We start from the raw sequence: 25,446 nt of genomic DNA, 5'->3' as shown, positions 1-25,446 counted from the left end.
TACTAGTGCAGTCCAGGACTCAGGCCTTGAGGAGGGCAGGACTGAGCAGGTCAGGATGGCTCAAAGCTCTTCTCTGGCTTCACGGGCAGCTGGGACCCCCTTATTCTGAACACCTAGCAGGCTGTTCTTTGTTGCCCACCCTATTGTCAGGCTCTATAAGAACCAGAATCGCCTAGTGGTTCACTGCTGGTTCTGACCTCCAGCAGGAAGGGAGTCTCCCTTGGGCATCAAGTATAGGAGGGATGCCAGGCTCCTCTTTTTCATTATCGGAAAAACAAAAATGTACCACTTTTCCTATGTTGACTGCTGGGAGCCTAATTTCAGAAATGTAAAATTCTTGAAAAGCTTTTCCCCTGTAGACTTTATAGATCAGCTCAAGATAACTTACAACTGGGAAAGTAAACTTGCCCTACAAAATAATGAACTACATGCTAAAGCCTATCATAAAATAACATTTTTGATTACCTCGTGTTTTAGATTTTCCAAGCTATTGTGCACATTTTTTCCCCCCTTCTGAAGCTCAGCTACTTACTCAGGACCATATTCAACTGTGTCTGGGTCTCAAAGGTAAATCTGTTGTCCTTGTTCATCCAGTCTCTGACCCATTGATAAAACCTTCCTCCTCCCTTAGGGCATTGGTCAGATCTTTTCAGAAACTGGCCCAGATGATCCCTGGGAAAAACTCTGGGCACTTAATAAATGTTTGTTAAATTGAATTGTATTAAACTTTCATCTTTTGTTCTTATTCCTCGAGGAACACTTGATTATCTCTCTGACAATTTCCAGATGAAAAAAAATTAATTCTGCCAGATATTACTTGCTGAGTTTCACAATTCTTTTAGTCTTGGTTCTAAATGTCAGTTTCCTATGAACCCTTTTCCCACGGAGGTGAGCACCTTTACAAAAACCAGAAGCATCAGCACGGTTGAAAGGCATGTGGCGTCAACTTTGTTCTGTTTCCTCATAGACTGAGACACCTGCCTGTCCTCCGTGGGTGCTCCATCTTCCCTGGGGAAGGTCTGCCCTCCTTCCCTCTTTCACAGCAGAGACAGCAGGGGGAAGAGTAGATTTCAGGGATGAAGATGATAAATAAGATATCAAAATGTTATCACACTATGCAGAGCTGCCTCCACCTCCTCCTCTTTTTTTTTTTTTTTTCCAAATTGATGTTTCTTCCAAAGGCTGTTTTCAGCACTTTCTCTCTCCCCAGATGCAATAATAACTGGATTCCAAGTTGGCATCTGGGCCTGAACCTCCAGGCTTGATGAATCACACATATTGAGTCAAGAAATTATGCTATCCCCCATGAAGAAGCATGCTTTACTTTTTCCCCTCGCTGAGCAATGAGGAGCTCAAGCAACACACATGGAGGAGTATAAACTAGTGACTCTCCTAGGTCAGCTCTGTAGCTTCATACATTAGTATTCTAGAATATGAGACCTGGAAGGGAACTTAGTGACTGCCTGGGCCAACGCCCTCATTTTAAAGATGAAGAAGCTGAAGCCCTGAGAGCTAAATTTGCTCAAGGTCATGTAGGTAGGTAGAGGCAGAGCTAGGGCTAAAATTCAGGACTCCTGAGTCCTGGTCCTGCCTCTGCTGCTCTCTTCCTGTGACACAGGAGAATAAGGATCTTCCCTAGGTAATCTCTGTCCCTCATGGCTCTCTGACCAGTCCTGGTATGGTTATCTCTGTTAAACAGTGGGTAAAACATACAAGGGAGGTGTTTGATTTTGGCACATAGTTTGTGATTTCAAGAGAGATAGAGAACATCTTAATTCATTAATTAAAAAAAAAATTCTTAGGCTGCAGGCACCAGCAATTGATAATAGGGGAAATGATCTATGAGATTTCAGGGAAGCCAAAGGGAAGATAGAGATTTAAAAATTTGCCCTTTACCAGAAGGATAATCCAACAGAAAGTTGGCTCTGATTATCCTTTCTCTGTGGGGCTCATTACAGGAATGACATCTAGAGCAGGGTGGCAAATACAAAACTGTGCGGTGTTACCTCCTGCTCCTGCTCCCATGGCAGATATTGCTAATAGACGCATCACTCTTCTGCTCTGAGTCTGCAGGTGGCCTCACAATCCTTAACAGAATGCTCCAGAGAGCCACTACCACTGGCCAGTCAGATATAATCTGTCTGCCCTCCTCACCCTAGGGAATGATTGCAGAGAAGCCCCCACAGAAGGCTTGAGAAACCTGGTTGTCAATAGTCGGGTCCCACACCACCCCAATACAAAAAGGTGTCACTGACCTGGTTGGGCCACCACCCTTCTTTCCACAGGCTGCTCCAGATGAGGCAACAGCAGCACCACAATTTCATTTCTTCCTCACAGCTCTCCTTCAAATGCTGGCTTTGAGCAACGAATCATGGTGGAACGCTTCATGCCTGTTCTTGCCCAAAGGGCCTTAGCGAGATCCTTCCCAAAACGGAGGTCCTGGGGGACCCCCTGCCTGGGGGTGAAAGACACCTGCAGGACCTCAATTCCTGCTTGGCAAGCTTCTTGTTATCCATTAGCCCAGGTCTGCCCTGGGGGTGTTGGAATGGAATGTGGCACAGGAAGAGAGTGATAGAAAAACCCTTTCTCTAGACTATTGAACCCCCATCAGCACACATTCAGAGGCTTCTAAGCTTTTCCTTTTAATCACATTTCTATTCTTTCATAAAAAGAGATACGTTTGTCCAGATTCACCCAAGGAAATTGCCCCATGTCCTCTACTGCTGCACTAGGCTTTTTGTTGGCAGGGAGATGCCTATCTACCCTCTTAGGGTGCTGTCTTATATCCTTAAAGATCGTCCTGTTTCGGTGACTGGGGAGAACAGGCCAACAGAGAAGCAGCTGCAGCTCTAGGGGGTGAAAGGGGACCGAGAACAGAAGCAGCAGTTTTGACTTAAGATGTGAACAAAGTATTTTCCTCCTCTGACCTGTTTTAGGTCGACATCCCATGTGACCTAATTATGGAGATGGGCTAATTGGAGCAGCAGAGGGCGCTGCAAGGTCAAAAACAGAGCTGCCCGCCTCCTCTAGGAAGAGAAAAGTCTTTTTTTTGAGCGAGGGCGGTGACCAGAGCTAAGCTGTGGGATGAGAATGGCCTTGTTTCCCGATTCCCGCCAGGGACCCTGCCAGATCCGAGGGTGTCTCTTGAGGGATCATTTCAGGCTGAGGAAAGGCAGTCTGGGGCACTTAGAGCTTTGGGGAGCTGCTCAGGCTACAGGCATCAGGGGTTTAAAGGGGCTGCGATAGAGAAATTCAAGAGCCCGTAGTCTGTAATAGGTCATTAGCTCCTGAGTCTCTCTTATCCTGAAACGTTGGGGGTCACTTGACCATACTAGGCTGCACATTGTGGCCTCTCGTGAATAAGTCTGTTACAACTTTTAGAAAGCATGGGAGCTGGGTTAGAAGGCTCATTTCTCATGCTTCCCCTGCTCTTCGGGATCTGGGAAGAGCACTGCTAGCCCAGGGCTCCAGAAAGCGTGGAGCTCTAGGACGCGCTCACATAATGGACAGAAAATTAGAGATGTGGGACACTTTTTTTTGTTTTGTTTTTGGCTATTAATTGGTACAACGTGACTTTTGCCAGATTTCACAACTTTCTATTTTTAGATTAACTCAGCATCTTTTCTGTAAGTACCTTTTATGAGAATAATGCTCTCGGGAACTATATCCATCAGTCTATTTAATAACTGCAAGAGCGACAACAAAAGCCAATCTTAGATCATTTGCTGGATGTTTTGCATATGTTACTTTATTTAATTTTCCAGCAATCTTGTGAAAAAGCTAGTATTGTCACCTCCATTTTACAATGGAGAAATTGAAGCTTGGAGGGGTCAGGTCATGCTTAAGGTCATAGAACAAATAAATGCTGGAGCTGGATGATCCTAAGCACCTGACTCCAGGACTCCACTTCTCTTTTTTTTTTTTTAATTTAAAATCAAAACATAGGGGCACCTGGGTGACTCAGTCCTTGAGCATCTGCCTTCCACTGAGGTCGTGATCCTGGAGTCCCAGGGGAGAGCCTGCTTCTCCCTCTGCCTATGTCTCTGCGTCTCTGTCTCTGATGAATAAATTTAAGAAAACATTAAAATTTTTTTCCAGCTTTGTTGAGATATGACTGATGTAACATTGTGCACATTTAAGGTGTAAAACCTTTGATTTGATGCACTTATATATTGCAAAATGATTACCACCATAGTGTAAGCTGGCACCTTTATCACATGACATAATTACCACTTCTTTTTTTGTGGTGGAACATTTAAAATCTTTTTTAAAAAATATTTTATTTATTTATTTGAGAGAGAAAGTGCATGAAAGCAAGGTGGGAGGGGCAGAGAGAGAAGGGAATCTTAAGCAGACTCCACACTGAGTGAGGAGCCTGATGCAGGGCTTGGTCCCAGGACCCTGAGACCAGGACTTGAGCTGAAACCAAGAGTCGGATGCGTAACCGACTGCGCCTCCCTGGTCCCCCAAGAGAACATTGAAGATCTGCTTCCTTAGCAACTTTCAAGTATGTAATACAGTATTACAAACTATAATCACCAGGCTGTACATTAGATTCCCAGAACTCATTCATCTTCTGACTGGTGGTTTGTACCCTTGGGCCAACGTCTTGCTGTGCCTCCTGCCCCAGCCCCCTGGTGACAACTGCTCTCCTCTGTTTCTGTGACAGAATTTCATTCTTCATTGTGATACTGCACTGCTGTTCTGAGAAGGGCTCTTCCGGAAGGGATGCTTTTCAAGGACTGTTGGAAGGACCCGCTGGTGGGGAGGGTCATGACTATGACTATGATCATCCCGAAAGTCTCAGGTCCGGGTGAAGCATTCCGGCGAGGGGCATCCCTCTGTGCTAGGGTATCTGAAGCCCTCTTCTCTGTTCTTGGGTGTGGTCAGGTTGGAACTGACTTTGGGCAGTCAGAAGAGCGTTGCAGCTTCATTGGAAAATCGTTACTGTCTACACCGGGAAGGGAACACTTGGTTCTCTTATAAATATCAAGGCTGCTGATAATACCTTTTGGGGAGAGACAGACGCCGGATGCTGGGTGGGGACTGGCAGACTGATGGATATTGGAGACCGGTGGCCCTGAGCTGGTCTTCGTGCCAGCAGGGGGCTGGGTTCCTGTGGAGGGGACCCCAGCCAGCAGGCGGCAGTGCAGGCCCTGGCAGCGGGGTCACTGAACCATCCTCTTCTTGCTCCTGGGATCTGGGGCTACTCATGGGGGGACTTATTCTGGCTGCCCTGTGTTCACTTTCCTTATTCTCCAGGCCTGGGGCTGTTAGATGGAATACAGGGTGTCCAGCAGAATTTGGATTGCAGATAAATAATGAATACCTTTTTAGTATAAATGCATCCCAAATGTCACTAAAAGTGTTTTATTGTTCTTTTGCAATGTGAACTCGACTGGGTGTCCTGCATTTATATTTGTTAAATCCAGAGAACTGCTCCACATCAGTGGATTTTAAAAGTGTTTTTAAATGAAGAAAGTTGCATTCCTTTATTCTACAAATACTTGATTGTCGATTCTGTATCAGACACAATCCTAAGTGCTGGGGGTATATCAGGGAAGAGATGAGCGGCCTTTGCCCTCATGGAACTGGCATTATGGAGCACGTGTGTGTGTGTGTGTGTGTGTGTGTGTGTGTGTGTGTGAGGTTGGACAGGAGGCAGTTGATGGACCATTTGTAGGAAAGGAGATCCAGCTGCCATTGTCTGATTTACATTCCATAACCTGGAGAATAGATTGTCCAGGGAGAAGAGCAGAAGCAAGAGGACCAGTTAGGGGGTGACTGCAGTGGTCCTGACAAGAGACGGTGGTGTTTGTGGGAGGTGGCGGCGGTGGAGATTGAGAACCTGGACAAATATTTCATGGCAGAACCAACAGGACTCACTGATGAGTCAGACACAGGGAAAGGGAAAAAGAGACTCCTATAAACATTCCTCCAAATGCTGCTGGATGTGGAGGGGTGAAGTAGTCGGTCCTCTCTTTCTCAGGTCAGCGCCTTCCCATTGTTGTCATGTCCTGACTTACACAGATAATGATATTTGTCTGGCAGGTGGCTGGAAGGGCTGCTTTCAGGCATGCCAGCCACTGTGGCTACGGTGGCCACACTGAGCACTAGCCCAGTGAGCTTGTAAACCACTCACAGCACCCCCCACCCCCACCCCAGGCCCACTGTGGGCAGCTCTGCTTCGGGGGAGAATTTGCCAGCTGGAGCTAAGCATGTGCTGCAAAGGGCCTACTGAGAGATGGGAAGTCACACTGTGTGACGTGCAGTAAGCACTCTTGGGGGCAGGGTATGCCCCCAGGCATTAGAAATAGAAGATTTCTAGAATTTAGGGCTAGGAGAGATTTCAGAATCAATTTTTTTAAAAAAGATTTTATTTATTGCCTCATGAGAGACACAGAGAGAGGCAGAAACACAGGGAGGGAGAAGCAGGCTCCACGCAGGGAGCCTGATGCAGGACTTGATCCCAGGACCCTGGGGTCACGACCTGGGCCGAAGGCAGATGCTCAACCACTGAGCCACCCAGGTGCCCCCCAAATGCCATTTATTGAGTACCAGTGCAGCTGTGCTGGGTGCTGTGTGATCCTGGACTGGTACCTTGTCTGTGGCCCGAGGATACAGGAATGGAGGGTAAGCCTCTCGTATAGCAATTGGATGTCTAAGCACGTGATCATTGGGCTTGCAGGTCTATTTCTGTGTGTGTGCGTGTGTGTGTTTAAGTAATTTTTATTTTCTTTGTGTTTCATAAAAGGATTAGTTCAAGATGGATTGAGAACCAAAATCACAATAACAACAACAGTTTCTTGGTGGGAAGCATTTGCCTCAGAGAGTTACAGCTCATCCAGTCATGTGACTGTCAGGGCTGCCTGCCTGCTCCTATTCCCTCCCACCTCCTCCCACCAGAAGCCGTGAGATGGTCTCAGAGACTCAGGGACCCCACTTTATTCTTCAGCCTCTGCCCTGCTAGGAAGAGAAGATGATTTTTCTTGTGGGCTTTAGCCTTTTGCTTTTTTGTGAGTATACTCATTTGTGTACATTCCTCTTGTCCTACAACCCTGTTTCCCTTTCTCTTGACTTGAAACACTTGGCCTGTTTCTCTCTACACTTGGTTTTCCAGTTATATCTCTGCCTTTGACTTTCATCTCTGTGTCTTCCTCCTGCCTTTGCCCACTGAGTTCCCTCTGGGTGGGCCCGCAGGGGACCCAGTGCCCATGGAGCACAGGACTTCACTATATTCTATTTCTTCTCTTCACAGACAAGGGTGTGCTGTGTGAGCAAGTGATCCAGAGCTCCCTGGAACAGATGGTGGCAAGTGGCAGTAAGGTGACACTGCTCTGCACTTACGACACTTTATATTCAAACCCAGATTTGTACTGGTACCGAATAAGGTCAGATCATTCCTTTCAGTTTATCCTTTACAGGGATAACACTCGATCCAGAAATGCAGATTTTACTCAGGGTCGATTTTCTGTACTACATAATCAGTCCCAGAAAACCTTCCACTTGGTGATCTCCCAGGTGGAGCCTGAAGACAGTGCCACTTACTACTGTGCCATAGATACCCACAGTGACACAGTTGTCCAGGACGTCTGAACTTAAACCCCTAGCACAACTTCAAATAGCAACCACGGCAGCTTACTTCATCAGACACGGGATCCTTCTTCCTAATTATTTTGTGTTCCAGCCTGGCCTTTAGAGGTGCCCTAATGTATCTGCTGAATAAAAAAAAGCCAGCTCTGGTTTCAGATGAAGCAGAGCACCTCCCACCTTCTGACTCAATGGGCCCTGGTGGTGGTAGAGGGGGAGCGGTATGTCTGAAGAAGTCTCATCTTTGTATCCCCAGGTGCTCAGGCCACTCATGCCTGAGAGAGCAGGGCCTGACAAGTATGTGCTGAGTCCTATGAAGATATCAGGATGGTGGGGCAGGTGAAGGGCCAGGCTAAGGAGAGTTCATCAGGAGGGTCTTTATTTTAGTCTCCACCATTTATCCATTATTGTGAATTGGTCTGTTTTCTAAGGCTTAAAATTAGACACAAAGTTATTTACTTCAAAAATGTTTCCCCAATTCACCTTTTTTTTTCTTCTTGTACAGCCACCTTATTTTTCCTGAATGCTGTTTGACACTGCCATTTTACTTACATTATTTGGAGAATATTTTTCTTTCACTGAAGAGCATGGAGCTCCTGCCAGAAAGTTGTCTGTGATTCCCAGAACCCCAGCTTCAAAGTCCCTGAATTTGGAGCTCTATGGTGTCTCCAAGGAAGATAATCATCTCCAGAGGAAACCAACTATGGTCAACTATAGGCCAACTAGGGTCAAAAAAGATATATTCTAGGCCCTGGGCATGGGTCCCTCTTTTCTTCATTTTTGTTGAACTCTTACAATTATGAGATACAACCTTGGAGAGAGTAGAAGTCTTAGCTATGATTTTATAGGAAAAGCACTGGAGCCCAGAGAAGTGAGGCACATTCATTCCCAAGGTCAGAGACCTGGTAAATGACAGAGCCAAGGTGGGATGCTGCACTTTTAGGGCTCTCCCTGGTAGCTGCACCCTAGCAGGCTTTATCAGTAGGTGCTCTGGCAGCAGTTTATCTGGGCTTCAAGACAGGTGAGTGAAGAGCAGTCACTGTATAGAGAGGAACGTAGAAAACAAGAGTGAGGGAGCAAAAGGGTGTGTGCACCTGACTCAGCCTTCGGAGTCTCTGTTCTGCCTATGACTGAGTGTGTGTAGCAGCCTTCTGGAGGACTCCCTCAGGGTTGTTGTGGACTTAAACGAGGTGCTGTATGTGAAAGTTCTGGAAAACTAGAATCCACAGTATGATGCCCCCCCAGACCTGAAGACAGCCACAGTCAGCACACTCCTCTCCCCCAGCTCCTGGCATTAATCTTTTCTGAAGGCTCCTTTAGGTGGAGGAAATTTGAGATCCTGTGATAAGCTATGATTTTTTTGTTTTTTAAACCACCAAAGTGGACCAGAGGGTGGCTCATTTATATGCTAAATATAGGATAATCCTGAAGTCCAGTCTAGCTGAAATCAAATCGACACCTTGCCCTTGTCTTGGGGATGCAGTGTGCTCTTGCAGAAGAAAACTTGGGCTGGCACTCTTGATAACGTGGTGCTGCTCATAGACATGTCCTTGTCTCACCGAAGGACTTTGGACCGGGTACATTACCTTTTTTTGGGGGGGATATTTTATCCGTCTGAAAAATGAGGATGTGACTTTTTTTTTCTTAGCCACTTAGAGAAACATGCTAATGTTACCCAAGGTAACAAATGGGAATGGTTTGGAAAGCAGTTTTCTTTCCATATACAAGACGTAGTTGTAGGGACTCTTAATGATTTTTTTTTTTTCCTGGATGGACTTGCTTATCCACCTAGATGGTCCTAAGCCCCATGACTCAGAGAGCTACCGTTCCTTTCTTTGCTTTGGGCTATGAAGACATAACATGGGAGTGCAGATGGCGATGGCAGGGGACTTGGTGAGCATTTGCCCTTTTACTTGTGACCTCATAAGCCCCCTTTTGATACCCTAGTTAGCACCCTGGGTGCTGAGGAAAACACACTGCTAAGTTGCAAGGACTCTGCTATCTGAGTGGGTGCACCTGGGAAAAGCTGCGGTCTTGCTGAGGTGGGAGTAACAGAGGCCACAGAGGGGTTAGCAGCAACAGTAGGACACCCAGGGTCCCCGAGGCAGGGTCCCTGGGCGGGAGCCTGCAGGCCTGGGACCCAGGAAGCTGCGGTGTGACCTATAAGCTCAGTTTGGCTTTTGCCTGCCTAATAGTAAGTTCACAGCACCCACTTTCCCCCTGCGGTGGTGTGTTATGAGTAAAACTAGACGCAAGGCCCACTCAGTGCACTTTAATAAATGCAACAGAGAACAGCACTGGGAAGGGCAGAGAACCATCGACAGCATGGGGCAGGCAAGAATCAGCGTTGCCTGACCTCAAATGCCCCGTACACAGATAGGCAGGCAAAACCTGGTAAAGATAATGTTTTTACAGCCAAAATCAAGGGGTCTCATTCCTATTCCCCTCCCTCACGAAACACTTGCACAGTTAGTTGCTTGAAAATAGGCCCATGTCTTAACTCCCTTTGCACCCTTGGCACATTGCCTAGAACTTAGAGGGACTCCATTCATGTTTGTGAAATCATTTAATACAAAGAAGTACATTTTCTCTGTATTTTACTCTGATCTTTGCTAATAGCTTGGAGAGTATTTAAATGAGGTTTTAGAAACCCCATTGGCTGCATGAGAAGTCAAATGTAATTTTGTTTGTAAAGTACTAGGAAAAGCAGAAAATGCTTTTGTGGCCAGCTAAGGGCAAACCTGGTGCTGGGCTGAGCAGAGCCATTCATGTTAGGTAAAGGGCATCTGCTCTCTATCCCCCAGGATTTATTTTCTTCGGGGAGCATGGAGCTGGGAATCTGTTGGATCCCACTTTCACTTTCTACTTCTGAAGAAAGTCAAAGAAACAAACCACCTTTTTCAAAGTATATCAGTTGTAGAAATAAAAAGAAAATGAGTCCTGTATCTCTTTATAAAGCAGCATATAAAGCAGTTAGGACCATAAACCCCCTACTCCCTAGGACTTTTGTCTTTCCACCAGGCTGGAAAATGAGCTGGATTTGTTGTCTTCGAAGGAAAACTGGTTTGGGTAGCAGCCATTCAAGCAAGGCTGGGACAGGTCAACTTGAATCACCAAGAAGTCAGAAGCCTAGGAGCCAGGTCCTCTGTAGGCTTTTGTGAAGACATAACGCAAGAGTCTCATAATCAAGCCTTCGCATACCAGTCAGCCTGCAAGTGAAGGACAATTGTCAGAGCGACATAGATCACAGACCATCACTGCCAGACGGAATAGTAATACTCATGTCATCTGGGGCTGGCCAGTACTTGCCATGCCTGTATCATTGCAGACATCACTAGTCTATGGTGGCATGGTTCCCTTCTACACATGGCCATAATTCAGCTGGTCAGTACTAGCTTATGAGTGTTGGCATAAGCCAGCCAACCTATTTGCTCTCCTCAGTCATAGCTCCTTTGTTTTGTGAGTGCAAAAACTCAGGCCCGAAGAGGTGGAGCAACCAGGCTAGAGTAGCATAGTGACAAGGTCAGGCTGAAAACCCACATCTTCTGACTCCTAGTGTAGTGCTCTTTGTATAGAGGCACAGCGCCTGTGTCCTTGGGGCTACTGGAAACCAGTCACCCATTTAGAAATGACTGGACATGTTTTCAGGATGGAATGAATCAGGCTTGCACTCGAAATCCAGAGTTGTCACTAGATCAAGAGTTGGGACTGAGGAGTGAATGAGGATATAGGAGAAGGGGCTTTGTAGGCAAACCTCCTCCCCAGTCTGAACTTGGCATCTGAGATTACCTGAAGAAGGAATGCAGGTAGCAAGCAAATAATTAATGTCTCAGCTGTGATTCTGTATGCATCTTGAGTAGCTAGCAGTGAGTGGGTTGGTCACTACTAGTGGAGGTAGAGGTTCATCCCAAAGATGGGATGGTCTACACATTGGAGTGCCAAAGGAATGGGAGCTGGTGTCCCCTTTGTGTAGGCAAAGGCATATTCTGAAATTCTTTGAATGAAGCTTTACTGATGGCCTTGCAAATAGCCCATGGCCCCGTGGCCAGATAAACAAAATAGTGAATAAAGAAAACTATTTCTCCTTACTTAGCTTCCTTATTTTTTAGCTCCTGGGTAAGAGGTGGGGATTATTGGCTGGTATTACATTATACTACACAATACATTTTGATGAAATAAGAGGATAATAAGAGATGGGGCATTATGCTGAACATCTGAGGTGGCCCACCTTATTAAATCATATGTCTCTATGTGTTTTCCCTTCTCAAGGCTTCTTGGCTTTGTACATTCCTAAATTCCTTTTCTCCCAGTGTAGCATAGTTTGAGTGGAGGTAGGAATAAAAAGCAGATAATTCTTACCTTAAAAGAAAAATAACTTGGCAGTCAAGACAAAATTGATGGCAAGACTCTTGGCAAACACCATCCGGAGCCCCAACACTGTGAGGGACAGCATGTTCACTGTTCCAGTTGTGAACTCGGAACTGTGATGAACTGTGGATGAACAAGAGTAAAGATGTTGGATTTAGCAAGAGACTAAGTTCCTTTCCAGAACTTATTGGAACACTGACAACCAGCCTGCCCCGAAGCACCAGAAATCTGCCAGGTCCGTAAGCCCAGCTTGATGCCTGAGAGCCCTCCGGGACCCTAGGCTACTGTTCACTCGCAGTCGCACAAGCTGTTGAGAGACTCAGGGAACCGACTGGGCTCAGGTCTGGTTTTGGTTTTCTTTTGAAAGCTGGTGACTTTTGGCCTCATCTGACAATGACAGAGTTTGCTTTAACCTTCAGTTTCGAAGTTGACCCTTGATTTCAACTAACCTTTGGGCGCATAGAAGCTCTCTGACATTTGCTCCACGTTTGCAGGTTCTGTTGGTTTTGTATTACCTGGAACAAACAGCAGTGGTCAGGGATTCACTGGCAACCAAGAGGCTCAAAGGATTTCAGGTATCAAAGTGAAGGAGATTTTGAGTAAGAAAACTGAGGTGTTATGACTTGGTTAAGGTCAGGCAGCTATTCACATAGCCAACATTCTTCCCATTCTGGGATTTTTTTGTTATACTATGAGGCCTGCATTCAGCTATGCCTCTAATTCATAAGAAGAACTAGGATTCTCAATCTCATGATAGGCTGGGCTGCCCTTTGTTTTGGCATTCACACTGCATTAGGTTGTACATCAATTTTCAAGTCAGAGTCCAGTAGTAGGACAGTCATTAGTATGAAGGAGGCAGGGATTGGTGAAGAAGAGATGGGGGATGAAATAAGATGGCCTTTATATCAGATTCAGGCCAGGGATGCAGAATTCAATTCCAAGTCAATGATGGGTCATAGCTGGTCCTCAGTCTTGTTTCCAGCATGATGCCATATTGAGAGTGCTCTGTCAAGAGTTTATATCTCTAACTTCCTTTTCCCTCTACTTTTCTCCCCTACAATTCCAGGCTCTTGAAGCTAGATATGACCTACCTGAAGGTTTTTTCTTTGGCTCAAAGTCAGTGGAGTGCACAATTTCATTGTTGTGTTCAACTGAACAGGTCACTGAATTTGGATCTGCATACCGACCAAGCTTGACAGCACTGTACTTCCCACTGGGAGAGATGGCAATTGCAGTGTCATACTCTTCTAGTTTCTTGGATGATTCAAGTCTTATGTTTATAGCCTTAGGGTAGAAATCCTTCACCAGGCAAGCAACAGCTGTCCCATTTCTCATGGTGAAAACGGATGGTTTGGCAGGAAGCTGGCTTCCTACAAATGTAAGCAATTTATTTTGAAAGATGATTATCCACAAGTATGGGAACTAAACAGTGGTATTTACCTCAATTCTATTGGGGCCAAACGTTATAACCCAGACTTTCCTACATCCTGTTAGTGACCTGGACTTCTTAGCACACCCGTGAAAGGATGGCCAAGAGAAGTGGAAATGAAAGGCAGTCTGTTTGACTTCTATTTAGGAGCTGCTAAGGGATATGGCTGGAAGCAGAGATGGAAAAGAACAACAAAGAGGTTTCTACATTGTCTGAGTTTCAATTGTTTATATTTTATTAATCAATTCTCTGGACAATTGCAGTCAGGCTGAGTAGCTGTCTGCATCAGTTGGTTTATTTTAAATGCATCAGCCCTTGGAGTGAGAGCAGGGCAGGTGCTCCTTCTTTGCATTGTGTCAAAGAATCAGGGTCTGAGAGGGACTACATGACTGGTTGAAATACTCTGAGGATGGTAGTGTTGCAGTTACTTCAGTTTGTCATCCCCATTTTATGGGCTAGAAAAGATAACCACTGAAGTCAAGGGGTATGTCTCTCAGCCTTTAGGTAAATACTTCTTTTGTAAGAGACACTCCTGCTGTTTCTTTTGGGTCAGAAATAACAGCTATCATTCCCAGGAAGTCCTTATAGAGATAAAACTAGTTTAAACCCAGTTCTTGTTTTTTACCTAAGTGAAGCTATGCAATGTTGATCCCAATAATTGGTTCTCTTCCTGGCTTCCTTTGTATTCATGCCTCATCTTGATCTACCATCTACCTGTCATTCTGTATCTGCATCTTTTTCTTTCCTTGAAACTGAAAGTTTTAAAGCTTTGAAGGAGGCAGAAATGATTCTTTCCCATTGTGACCTACTGAAGTTTCCAAATGATGATAAATTTTGGCCATGGTGACTTGGCTTCTTAACTATCTTCAAATAACTGTTAAAAAAGGTGGTGTGTGTGTGTGTGTGTGGGGGGGGGGGAGTTGGCACCTGAAAATGCATGCAATCAGGAGAGACAACCAATCTGCGAATGGTGATCTGGATATATTTCCATTCACAAACTTACCTGTTAATTTTCAATTTAATTGCTTATGTGAATATAGCTCTTATGTTTAAAACTTAGGTGCATTTGGGGGCACCTGGGTGGCTCAGTCAGTCAAGATTCTGATTCTTGATTTTGGCTCAGGTCATGGTCTCATGGTCATGAGATGGAGCCCTGACTCCAGGTCCTCATTCAGCACAGAATCTGCTTAAAATTCTTTCCCTCTCCCTCTTGCACCCACCCCCATGCCCCACACTGCTTACACTCTCTCTTTCTCAAAAAATAAAATAAATAAAATTTAGGTGAGTTTTAAAACTTGTGATATCAAATTAAAAATGCTGAATTCCAGTGTACTTTTATTTACTATGATCTATAGTCAAGACACAAGGTAATGCTAAATGAAAAGTCCTGGTAATGAGCGAGTAAATGCAATGATTTTTCTAATGTTCTGTCCTGAATTTGAATCTGGGCATCAGCCGTGAAGCTCACGGTAGTAAAGCTATAACCAAATTAATTGGTTTATATCTGGCTGAGATGGAGTGTTCGCTAGTCAGAAGTTCCTGCTGATTGCCATTTTGTGAACGGATCATAGCTAATCAGGGCTTTCCTAGGGAATCAGCTGTTCGGAGAAGCCCCCTCATGACTAGCATCAACATTCTCCAGTACATTCTTTGCCAGGAAGCTCAGCTGAAAGACTGGATTCTGTTTTAGGCAGTCAGGGCAGGAAACTCATTCTTAAGAATCTGGTTCCTTATACTTTGGCTTTAGCTCTACACAAGAGGGGGACCGGGGATTTTTTTCAAGGGGCTCTTCCGGAACCAAATTTCAACCTATGTGAGAAAAGCTTCATTGTTTTGCTTTCCAGCATAGTCGAAGTCACTGATAACAGACACTGATAACTCTCACAGTAACGGCTTGAAAAACCACATGTTCTGCTCGTTCACCTGCCTTCAGAAATGTGACATTTCTTGCTCAATATACTGACCTTGGTGACATGTATTCTGGTTGATTTTCAAGGAATCAACAGATATACAGAGAAAGGAGACTAGTGCATTAAAAAATAAACAAAACAAAATAATCCTATCTCTTTGGTTACTTAAGAATATGACCCAATCCTAGCCTGATTTACTTGGATAATTGAGGCTTGCTTGAGATTTTAAAATCTAAATTCAAAGGCAGTTGTCAATGATTACTCGGCTAGAGAGACCTGGTTTGAATAATTTGAACAATGTAATACAGCTGACAAGACAAATGTCTGAAGAAGGTCATACACTTTTTGATATTGAGCTCTTAATCTGTTAGCTTTTCAGATAACTCATAATGCATTGGTTTGGTAAAACATTTTTCTCAGACTCTCTTTCTCATTGAATACCTATCTGTTGAAAACAATTGTTTGAAAGTAAAGTGCTTTATCTAATCCATTCTTTGGTATCACAATAATAAAAAAAAAGGTTATCTGACAGAATCGAACCTTTAAAAAAATAAAAAAATGGTTATCTGACAGAATTGAACCTGCATTTTCTATCATTGATGTATGTAACCTAGTCGGTCTTATATTTAACTTAACCCAAAATCTGAAGTGGGATAAAATTTGCACTATTGTAGTCCAAAATTTAAAGATGTAATTGTTTATTTATTGAGAATTTCCAGGCTTTTTTCATGGCCCACAAATATACTTACATTTCAGCATGGGTTCCAGGGCCCTATTTGTTTGAATAATTGTTTTATTTCAGACTTTCTCTTTTTATGAGTACTGATCCAATGCTAAGGTTATGTTCTGGTCAACAATACCAGAAGAAGTATGTACCTTTCCTGAACAGTCTTTATTGACTTATAGAAGTAGAAATCATCTAGATTTGCATAGGAATCCTACGGTTCCCTAGGAATTGTACCATCTGTAACAAATGTCACTCAGAATTTCAAGGTTCTCTGACAATAGGAGATTTAACTTGAACACTGAAATACAAGTTTGCTCTACCTGATTACTCTGATCTGGTTAACTGACTCCCTCCTGAATCTTCTAAGCTACAGGACATTTGTTTGCAGATTGCAATGAGGCATGTACACTAGTCAGCTTAGCCAAAGACATGGGTAAAAACAAAACAACCTTCTGGAGATTTTGGGCCAAAGCATCCCTGCATATCCTCCCCCCCCTTATATGTTCCAACAATTACTATATTTTTTCTAGTTTTCTTAGCTGCTTTGAAGAATTCCAGAAATGAGTGGGGGCTATAGGTTTTTTAAATTTTTATTTATTTTTTTTAATGGGCTCTACACCTAGCATGGAATCCAACACAGGGCTTGAACTCATGACTCTGATATCAAGACCTGAGCTGAGATCGAGTTGAATGCTTGACCAACTGAGCCACCCAGCAGCCTGGGCCTATAGTTTTAATATATGCTTTTTAAAAACAAAAGTAGTTACAGAGCTACTTCAATGACTCAGCCTGTTTCTTTACTCTGGCCTACCCCCATGTCTAGGCTACTCCATCTCCTAGTTATACTTTCCCAAGTAGTGCAAACCGGGTGGCAGCATCAGTGCCAGAACTCAGTTTATCCCTAGAAATATAGGGGAAAAACCAACTCACGTGGCTCCACGAAGAGTCTGGTGCCAGCTCCAAAAAACATCTGTCGAGTATCCCAAGAGCACATTGCAACACTGCCTCACAAGTAATCAGCCTGGGGCTGGCCCTGGGGCCTGGGTTAGAACATCTGTGCCCTGCCTCCCCAGCCTGGGTCCCAGCCTAGAGACCCCACAACTCAGAGAACTACAAAGCTGCCCTTGATGAGATGAAGGGGCTGAGTGCACAAAGTCTCAGTTCCCTTTGAAGCTTATAATAGTTTGCTGGATAAGGATATGAGCATGAAATCCCAGCCAGGAAACACAAGGACATGAGGGACAGGGCTGACATAGAGGGAGAGAGGAAGGGGACAGGTGATTGATAGCTGCCTTCAAGACAGAAAATTTAACTCTCAGTTGATTGGGAGGCCTCTCCAAATAGAGCACAATAGCTTGGGAATAGGGATGGGGCACTGACTGGTGACAGTTCTTGTAATGAGTGTTAGGCTGAGGAGGGTTTAGACATAGGTCTCGTTTTCATATTCTGGCTTTCTTCTCTTGGGTCACAAATTCTGCTTTTTGACTAGAAACCTGATTTCTTCCCTACTCAGACTGAGTCTCACAAAAATAAGGAATTTGTTTCCAAATTTCCAAATTCCAAATTTGTTTGGAAACAAATTCCCTAAGCCCAGGAAAAGGCTTTCTAAGGATCTGAGGGTTGAACAAGAAGTTGGTAGCTGATGGGGAGCCCAGTGGTGCCACGTACCATGGATGCAGGTCTGAGAAGCCAGTGCTTTCTTTGGACTGTTTATTTTCATTTTATAATTTCTCCTGTCTAGACTCAGATACAAGCTTTAGGAGGATATACTAATCATGTGAAATAGAATTTAAAGACCATATGGATTACTTTGTCTCATCACCAGAAAACCAGAGTCTAGGACTCCTAGAGCCCAAGGGAATGACAGTTGTATCAGGCCATTATTTGCTGTCAAAACTTTAAGGATTGAGGGCTTGACTTGAAATTCTCACTTTCCCTACCTGAGCTTCACATAATCATATTACACTCCATCACAGCAGGAAGAGAAAACTAAAGAAGTAAATGGAGTATCACTGGAGAGCACAGGTCAGTGTCCCAGCAGAGGGGCTAAGCATCATTTTCTTCTCTTTCTTACTTTTCTAAGACTCCCATAGGCACAGCCTCAGAGATTTGATTCTAACACTGCAGATAATTCTGAATTTCAAGTGGAATGATTTAAAGGGAAAATGAAACACAATTCTTTTTGCTCAGATGCAATTTGCCCAACATCGATCAGACTGCAATCAGCTACAACATGGTTGTTTCCCTCCTTCTTTCTAGTCTCTCTCCTCTCAAAGGCAACTCACCAAATTTCACTATTTCCCTGGAAGCAACAAGCAATCAAGAACCCCTGTAAGTTTATTTTCCTTCTGAGAAGCAGACGCCATGTTGACATGACCAGCTGCTTTCAGGACTGTCAACCTTGCTGTATTCATATACCTTTCCCTGCTTCTTTATTTCCTCTGAAATAAAATTTAATCATGTAAGGGGTGATGCCTGCATTTTGGAAAGCTTCTGAGAGACTATTGTTCTCTGGACTGGTGTCAGTGACTGTCTGTTGGCAGCTATCCAAACTACCTGAATATTGCCCTGGGATTTCCAAGCCCTGGAACAGATCACCAGTGGACAATATCCCTAGGAGAGTTCCATTACTTTCCTATTGTTCTGAAGTTGGTGGCTGTGATTCTACAGTGGATATAGGCTTCTGAACGCTGCGCAGGGTCTTTAGATTCAGGGCTAACGGAAGAGATGAGCACATTAACTGCTCTTGGCCGACCCGGACTAGGATGGGACCTTGGGGGTCAGTTAGTCTGAGCCAGGTACACTGACTTAAAGCAAGTTCTTAGCCAAAAGACACAAGGGCAAGATTGGCTTCTCAGGGAGAGAAGACTATCTTTTTTTGTTTGTTTGTTTTGACAGAAGACTATCTTGATCTAACTCCGTCTTTAATGATATTTTCCTTCCTTTAAAAGGTCTGTTCTTCTTCTTACACTGTGGCCATGACTTTTTTCCCTCATAAATAGTGGAAGAATCTCCTCACCTAGAACTTGCCTTTTTCCCTGGTCGCAATCTCTGACGAAGAAGAGGACCAAAAGCCTGACTAAGGGCTTTCTTCAGGCCACTGTAGAAGGCTTATTGCTGCAAATCTTTAGAACGGAGTTTCCAAGAATATTTTTCTTCAGATAAATTTGTCCTAAAATTTTACCTTGACTCTCTGCAACAACAAAACAATGGATTTCTAGTTTGGAACCTCCTGACATCTCAAGAAGCTCCATTCATTCAGGACCAGGCTACGACTCCAAGTGAATAAATGCACTAGAGTAAAATGCATAACCTACTTGGTTCCACGAGGAGTCGAGTCCCTCTTCCAAAGACAAGCTGTGCTTCATCACACCACCTCAGGCATCATTACAAAAAACCTTGCTACCTATTTGCCCTCTGTGTAGTCCATCTGTTTGGAAGGGGATGGGTAGAGCAGAACAGGTATAGCTGGAGATGTAAAACTCTTCAATGGTTTCTGAGATCTAAGCATTATATTTTGGCAGCTTGTTTGATACGTGTTATCTTTTGAGAGTTGGCATTTAGGGAAATCCCCAAGTTTTCTGCTATTATTTCCTCAACCTGCCATCACTTACCCCTGATCTTGCTTCAGGATCACATTTTCACAGGGAGAAAGGAATCATTTTGGCTTTGCTGAGAATTGACAAATGGCTATTGTTAGCAGAAACCTAACTACAAGGCTCAAGTCCATCATAAAAGACTATGCCTCAGTTAGAGGTGGAGGAACATGATGGTTAGAGCAAGAGCCATCGATGCAAAAGGCTTGGAGCCTACCCAACGGGTCATAGTAATCCTAGATAACTACCATTTGGATCAGTGCTTTGCTACTTGCAAATGTCTTGTGTTTATACTACTTTAGCAAACACTGTAACAAACTCCATGAGGTCATATTATTAGATCCTTCTTACAGATGAAGTCACTAAAGCTAAGTATGGTTAAGATAGAGAGTGGCTGGGCAGGACCTTACTCCCAGTTCTCTGTGATTTCCATGCATTGAACTAGAATAGTAGATGATAGGATTGGAAGGAGCCTCATCAGTCACTTGTCAAAGTGATATTATTAGATCCTTCTTACAGATGAAGTCTCTGAAACTAAGTATGGTTAAAATAGTGAGTGGTGGGCTGGGTCTAACTCCCAGGTCTCTAGGCCTAGTTTCCATGCATTGAATCAGAGTAATAGATAATAGGACTGGAAGGAACCTCAGCAGTCACTTGCCAAACTTCTGTGATGAAACAAAGGTTAATTAATGGATGCATAGGGACAGTTTTGACTCTTTTTACAGTACCTTTTAAAAAGTCAAATCACAGAGGGGTGCCTGGGTGGCTCGGTTGGTTAAGCATCTGCCTTCAGCTCAGGTTGTGATTCCAGGGTCCTGGTATTGAACCCCCCTCCCCCACCGCTTTGCACCTTTGCACTCCCTGCTCAGCGGGGAGACTATTTCTCCCTCTGCCCTTCCCCCACCACTCTCTTTCTCTTTCTCAAATAAATAATAAAACTTAAAAAAAATCAAATCACAGAATTGCTACTGTGTCATAAGACATTCAGACTATTGGACTTCTTTGCTATTCCTACTAAATCTTCCCTAAGAATTGGTTTGGATGATAATCAGAATCATAATGTGCTCAAGCTGGAAGACACCTTGTAAATCACTTGGCTTAGGTAGAGGGAAACTAAAGTTCAGTGAAGTCAAGCCATAGACCTTGTCAGTCAAAGAGAAGAATTGGAACTTGGTCTTTGAATTCTTGGTCTGTCATGCTCATTAACACATCTCTCTTTTATTAGATGTATTTAGTACAGGTCTGGTTATGACCTGGATCTGTGAATAGTGAACACACAGGTGGTAAGTTGGTTATCTAAAGTTAATCAGGTGGAGGGAAGACAACACATATTCTCCAGGAAAGATAGTGGGTCAAGAGGACCACTGCAGCACATACCTCATTCTGGATCTTATCAGAGACTCAGTCCCTGTTGCTCAAATCATCCCTTGCTAAATTACACACTGGTTAGATCTTTTCAAGTGTTTCCCAACCTAGTGACTTGGGAAAATATTTAACAAAGAAAATTGCTAAATATAGTGGTCATAAGAAGAAAAAAAGAGTCACTTACATGGTTCTACCACCAGATAGGTTCCTTTGCCAAAGATCATGGATACTGCACAGCTGATAGACATAATTTTAAAATGGCCTTGCTTTCTCTTTATGGCAACCCTGGTACCAGTTGCCAAGTCACATGATATCATGGAAGGTATTTCTGTCTCAATTTTAGTCTTGGGGGCTATCCTTCAAGACAAAGAAGAAGGTGATTCCTGTGTCAAATAGAAATCTGAACCTTTGCCATCTTGTAATCCGAATTTGTGCTCTGAATGAGAGAGAATGAGTTTGTGCTTTGAATGAGAGAGACTGGAAGGAGTTTCTTAGTTTGATCAGGAGAGAAGGAAGGTGGAATGTTGGTCATAGAGTAGTGGTTCTCAGCCTTTGGGCTACATTTAGGTGGGACAAAGATCTAGTGAGTTATGTACCCCACTCATTCCTCATTTTAGGGGAATTCCACTTCATACTCTGTATGAGCTTTGTATCATTGTCAAGCATTGTGCAACAGCCAGACTTCTTAGTATAAACTAGAATTAGAGTCTTCAGTGCATTTTAATAACATATTCAGGGATCCCTGGGTGGCACAGTGGTTTGGCGCCTGCCTTTGGCCCAGGGTGCGATCCTGGAGACCCGGGATCGAATCCCACGTCGGGCTCCCGGTGCATGGAGCCTGCTTCTCCCTCTTCCTATGTCTCTGCCTCTCTCTCTCTCTATCAAAAATAAATAAAAATTAAAAAAAAATAATAACATATTCATGAATATCGCATTGTAGCAAGCTTTCATGAAATACTCACACTTAAAAGTGACAGTTAAATTAGCCTCTGTAAAAATCAGAGTCTATAAGATTGCCCCTGTCACTTATAAAAACCAGGGAAAGACTACATTTTCAGATCTGCTTCCAGCCTTGTAAAGGACTGCAGATCTACTTTCAGAATCATTAAAATGAAAAGTGGGTTTCAGTTGTGGTGAAGTAGAAAGATGTCAGAGGACCTGAAATCTAACTGGACTTTGTTCCTCACTGAATGAATAATCTTAGCCATTTTCATAAAGCCTCATCTGCCTCCTTTATAAAGTGAGGGTAATATCTTCTGTATGGGGGGGGGGGTTCCTAAGATGAAATGAAAGGCTGTGTATAAAGCATCCTGTAAATAGAAAGCCTTGGTAGAATGATTAGAATGTTCATTAGGGTTAGACCCAGAGAAGACACATTTTACTTGAAGCAAGGGGTATAATTTTCCTAAGCACAGAGCTACCCAGGGGAGGGTGTTAGGGAAAGATTGTTAAGAGAGAAGAGAATCCTATTTCTTTGGAGTTTAAGATGAGAGCGCTCATTTCTTAGGGGTATGAGTGAGGCCAGAAATCCAAGTTTCTGTCTCCCCTGGTCCTTTCTCGAGGTCAGCTGTGACCTCCATCCCATTGTTCAATCTTCCCTTTCTAGTCCCCACACCAGAGTTCTTACGGTGGCCTATAAGCTTCCCTGTCCCCAGGCCTATTACCAACCTGACCCCCTTTTCGAATTCTCTCCCTGTCACTCTCCTTCCTCCAGCCACATGGGCCTCCTCACTATGCTTCACACACTCTAGGCAGCACTGTGTTCCCCTTGCCTGGAAAGTGTTCTTCTTTGGGATTTCTGCATGTGGCTCACTCTGTCACCCCCTCAGGTCTCTGTCAAATGTCACCTTTCCAGTGAGGCCTTCTGGGACTCCTCTGTTAAAAACTGCACACTGCTCCCTCTGCTAGTTTTCTGCATTCCCTTTCCTGTCTTATTTTTCCTTCACAGGGCTTATTACCACCTAAAATATTATATATTTTATTTATTTATTTGGTTTACCATCTGTCTTCTGCCATTAGCGTGAAGGTTCTGATAAGGCATGAATTTTTGTCTGCTTTGTTCATGCTGATTCGCTCAGCAGCTAGAAGAGCACCCAGGATACAGGGACGGTGGCTTGTCAAAGGTTGCAGAGCTAGGACTTAGGCTTGCCTCTGCAGGTTCAGTTGGCTTTTATTTCCGTTTCCCTTTGCCTTATGCCATAACTGATTATCCTTTCATTCATTCATTCATTCAACAAACGTTTATTTAGTGCCTTCACTGTATTTGTGAATACAGTGAGGAACAACTCAGAGTCTTTGCCCTCAGGGAGCAAGGAAGACAGATGGTAAGTGAGTATATGAAGTTTCAGGTGGAGGTGAGGGTATAGAAATAAAACTGGGTAAGGGGACTACAGAATGACAGGAGGTGGTTGGGGAAGGCATCACTAGAAGTGACATTGAGTAAAGACCTGGAGAAGGAGAGAGAGCTTTTTGAATCTCTGGGAAATAAAGGTACCAGGCCAAAGGAACTATAGGGCACAGGCTCCATTCTGAAACTGGTGGTTGCCAAAGGGGAGGGGGTTGGGGAGTGGCAAGAGGGGAAGATGGGAGATACAGGCTTCCAGTTACAGAATGAATAAGTCACAACATAGGATAAAGGCACAACAGAGAGAATATAGTCTATGATACTGTAATAGTATTGTATAGGGACAGATGATAGCTACACTTGTGGTGAGCATAGCATAATGTACAAACCTGTTGAATCACTATGTTGTACACCTGAAACTAATGTAACATTGTATGTCAACTATACTCAAATTAAGAAAAAAGTACAATTTGTTCTGGGAGATGTACATCCTAAGTGAGAGGGAATGCCAAAGACAGGTATGAGAAAATTATCTTTTGGTATTTTAGAAACACATTGACAAGTTTGGGATTTTTCTGTACTCATCTTTCTCGGGATGATAATCTTATCATTAGCTACCTCTTCCTGAGTATAGGGACCCTTGAGTCCAGGGGTGTAGTGTGAGGAATGGGTCTTGCCTGAAGAATACCTCTTTGAGTAACTGGTTTTGGTATGGCGGTGGAAGAGCTTCCTTGGGGAAGGATGGTGGTGGAGATGGTGGTTGGAAGGGAAACAGCCTAATAGTGGCTTCACACTCTGCAGGCAGCTTGGAAAGGAGTCCAGTAGAGGAGGAGGAGGAGGCTGGGCCAGGTAAGAAAATCCTCCATGTGTGCCTCAATCAAACTGCAGTCTCCATAGAAAAGTTCTTAAGATGCACAGAGACTGGAATCAGACAGATGACATACATTTTGACTTTGCTAAGCTCTGTGATCTTGGAGAATCCACCATCTATAAACAAGCAGGTCATAGTTCTGCACGGTCACAGTGAGAAGTGCATAAATTGGCATTCATTAATAAAGTGTCTCATCCATGATGTAATGAGCACTGGGTATTATATAAGACTGATGAATCACTGACATCTACCTCTGAGACTAATAATGCATTATATGCTAATTAACTCAGTTTAAATTAAAAAACCCGGGCAGCCCGGGTGGCTCAGCAGTTTAGCGGCACATTCAGCCCAGGGCCTGGTCCTGGGGACCTGGGATCGAGTCCCACGTGAGGCTCCCTGCATGGAGCCTGTTTCTCCCTCTGTCTGTGTCTCTGCCTCTCTCTCTCTGTATCTCTCATGAATAAATAAATAAAATCTTTAAAAAAAATTAAAAAAAAAAACCCCAAACCTTGGAATCTCAAAAAAAGAAGTGCCTTGTCCAGTGGCCTGATACACAGTAGACACTCAGAAAGTGGTAGATATAATACTAAATATTAATCTAAGTGTATCTCATGATCCAATTTCATGAAGATGTTCCTGATGACCTTGTGCCTTTTCTGGACTCCAATCATTGTCACTATCAGTAGAACACATTTATATTGTGGCTCTTTATTCCTTGCTATTTTGTCCTGTTCTCTGGTTCTGTTTCATGAAGTCAGGTGGCATCCCCAGGTTTTCTCTAGCCAAGGGCTAAAAGGCTGATGGATCTGGGGCTGTGGGTTTGTGTACATCTATTGTCAGCTTTGTGCTACTCAGGAGTCCTGCAGGAAAGAACTTGAAAGGAGCATCCAAGGAAAAGGAAGCTTCAAAAGAAAGTAGGCTTCTGCGAAAATAAAGGCTCTGGGTTTGCAGTGAGGCCTCCTCAATCCAATATTATTTGGCTAAAAAAGAAGACACCATTCAAAGATATTCTGGATCCTTCTCTCTTTGGATGCCCCTTATCTTTTCCTTTCAAAGGAGGATGGAATGTACCAGATCAGTGTTTCTTAGACTTCGATTAGTCACATCTCTGAGTTTTTTTCTTCTTTCTTTTGGTCACATCCATTTGTCATATAATTTGCCTAATAGTTTTCTTTAAATTTACTCACTTTTTGACTTTAAATATAATTAAAAGGAAACTTTAAGTCACATGGGTTTGACAACCTAG

The 25,446-nt window shown here is 43.7% G+C and overlaps 2 protein-coding genes across 2 annotated transcripts in view; both read right to left on the bottom strand.

Moving 5' to 3' along the window:
* LOC112909605 (T cell receptor alpha chain MC.7.G5-like) overlaps nt 1-25,446 on the bottom strand; it is a 531,968-nt gene that overhangs the window by 75,704 nt on the left and 430,818 nt on the right. The window lies entirely within an intron of this gene.
* LOC112909593 (T cell receptor alpha chain MC.7.G5-like) overlaps nt 7,953-25,446 on the bottom strand; it is a 122,512-nt gene continuing 105,018 nt past the window's right edge. The window contains exons 4-7 of the mRNA XM_072761189.1: nt 13,050-13,328; nt 12,408-12,473; nt 11,950-12,081; nt 7,953-10,799 (exon numbers count right to left, since the gene is read on the bottom strand). Coding sequence (XP_072617290.1) covers nt 11,951-12,081; nt 12,408-12,473; nt 13,050-13,328 — 476 coding nt within the window. The 3' untranslated portion in view covers nt 7,953-10,799; nt 11,950. The remainder of the gene's footprint in view (nt 10,800-11,949; nt 12,082-12,407; nt 12,474-13,049; nt 13,329-25,446) is intronic.

Source organism: Vulpes vulpes, chromosome 6 (assembly GCF_048418805.1).
Source record: "Vulpes vulpes isolate BD-2025 chromosome 6, VulVul3, whole genome shotgun sequence".
Taxonomy (NCBI): domain Eukaryota; kingdom Metazoa; phylum Chordata; class Mammalia; order Carnivora; family Canidae; genus Vulpes; species Vulpes vulpes.
This window is presented reverse-complemented; position numbering and strand designations above follow the sequence as displayed.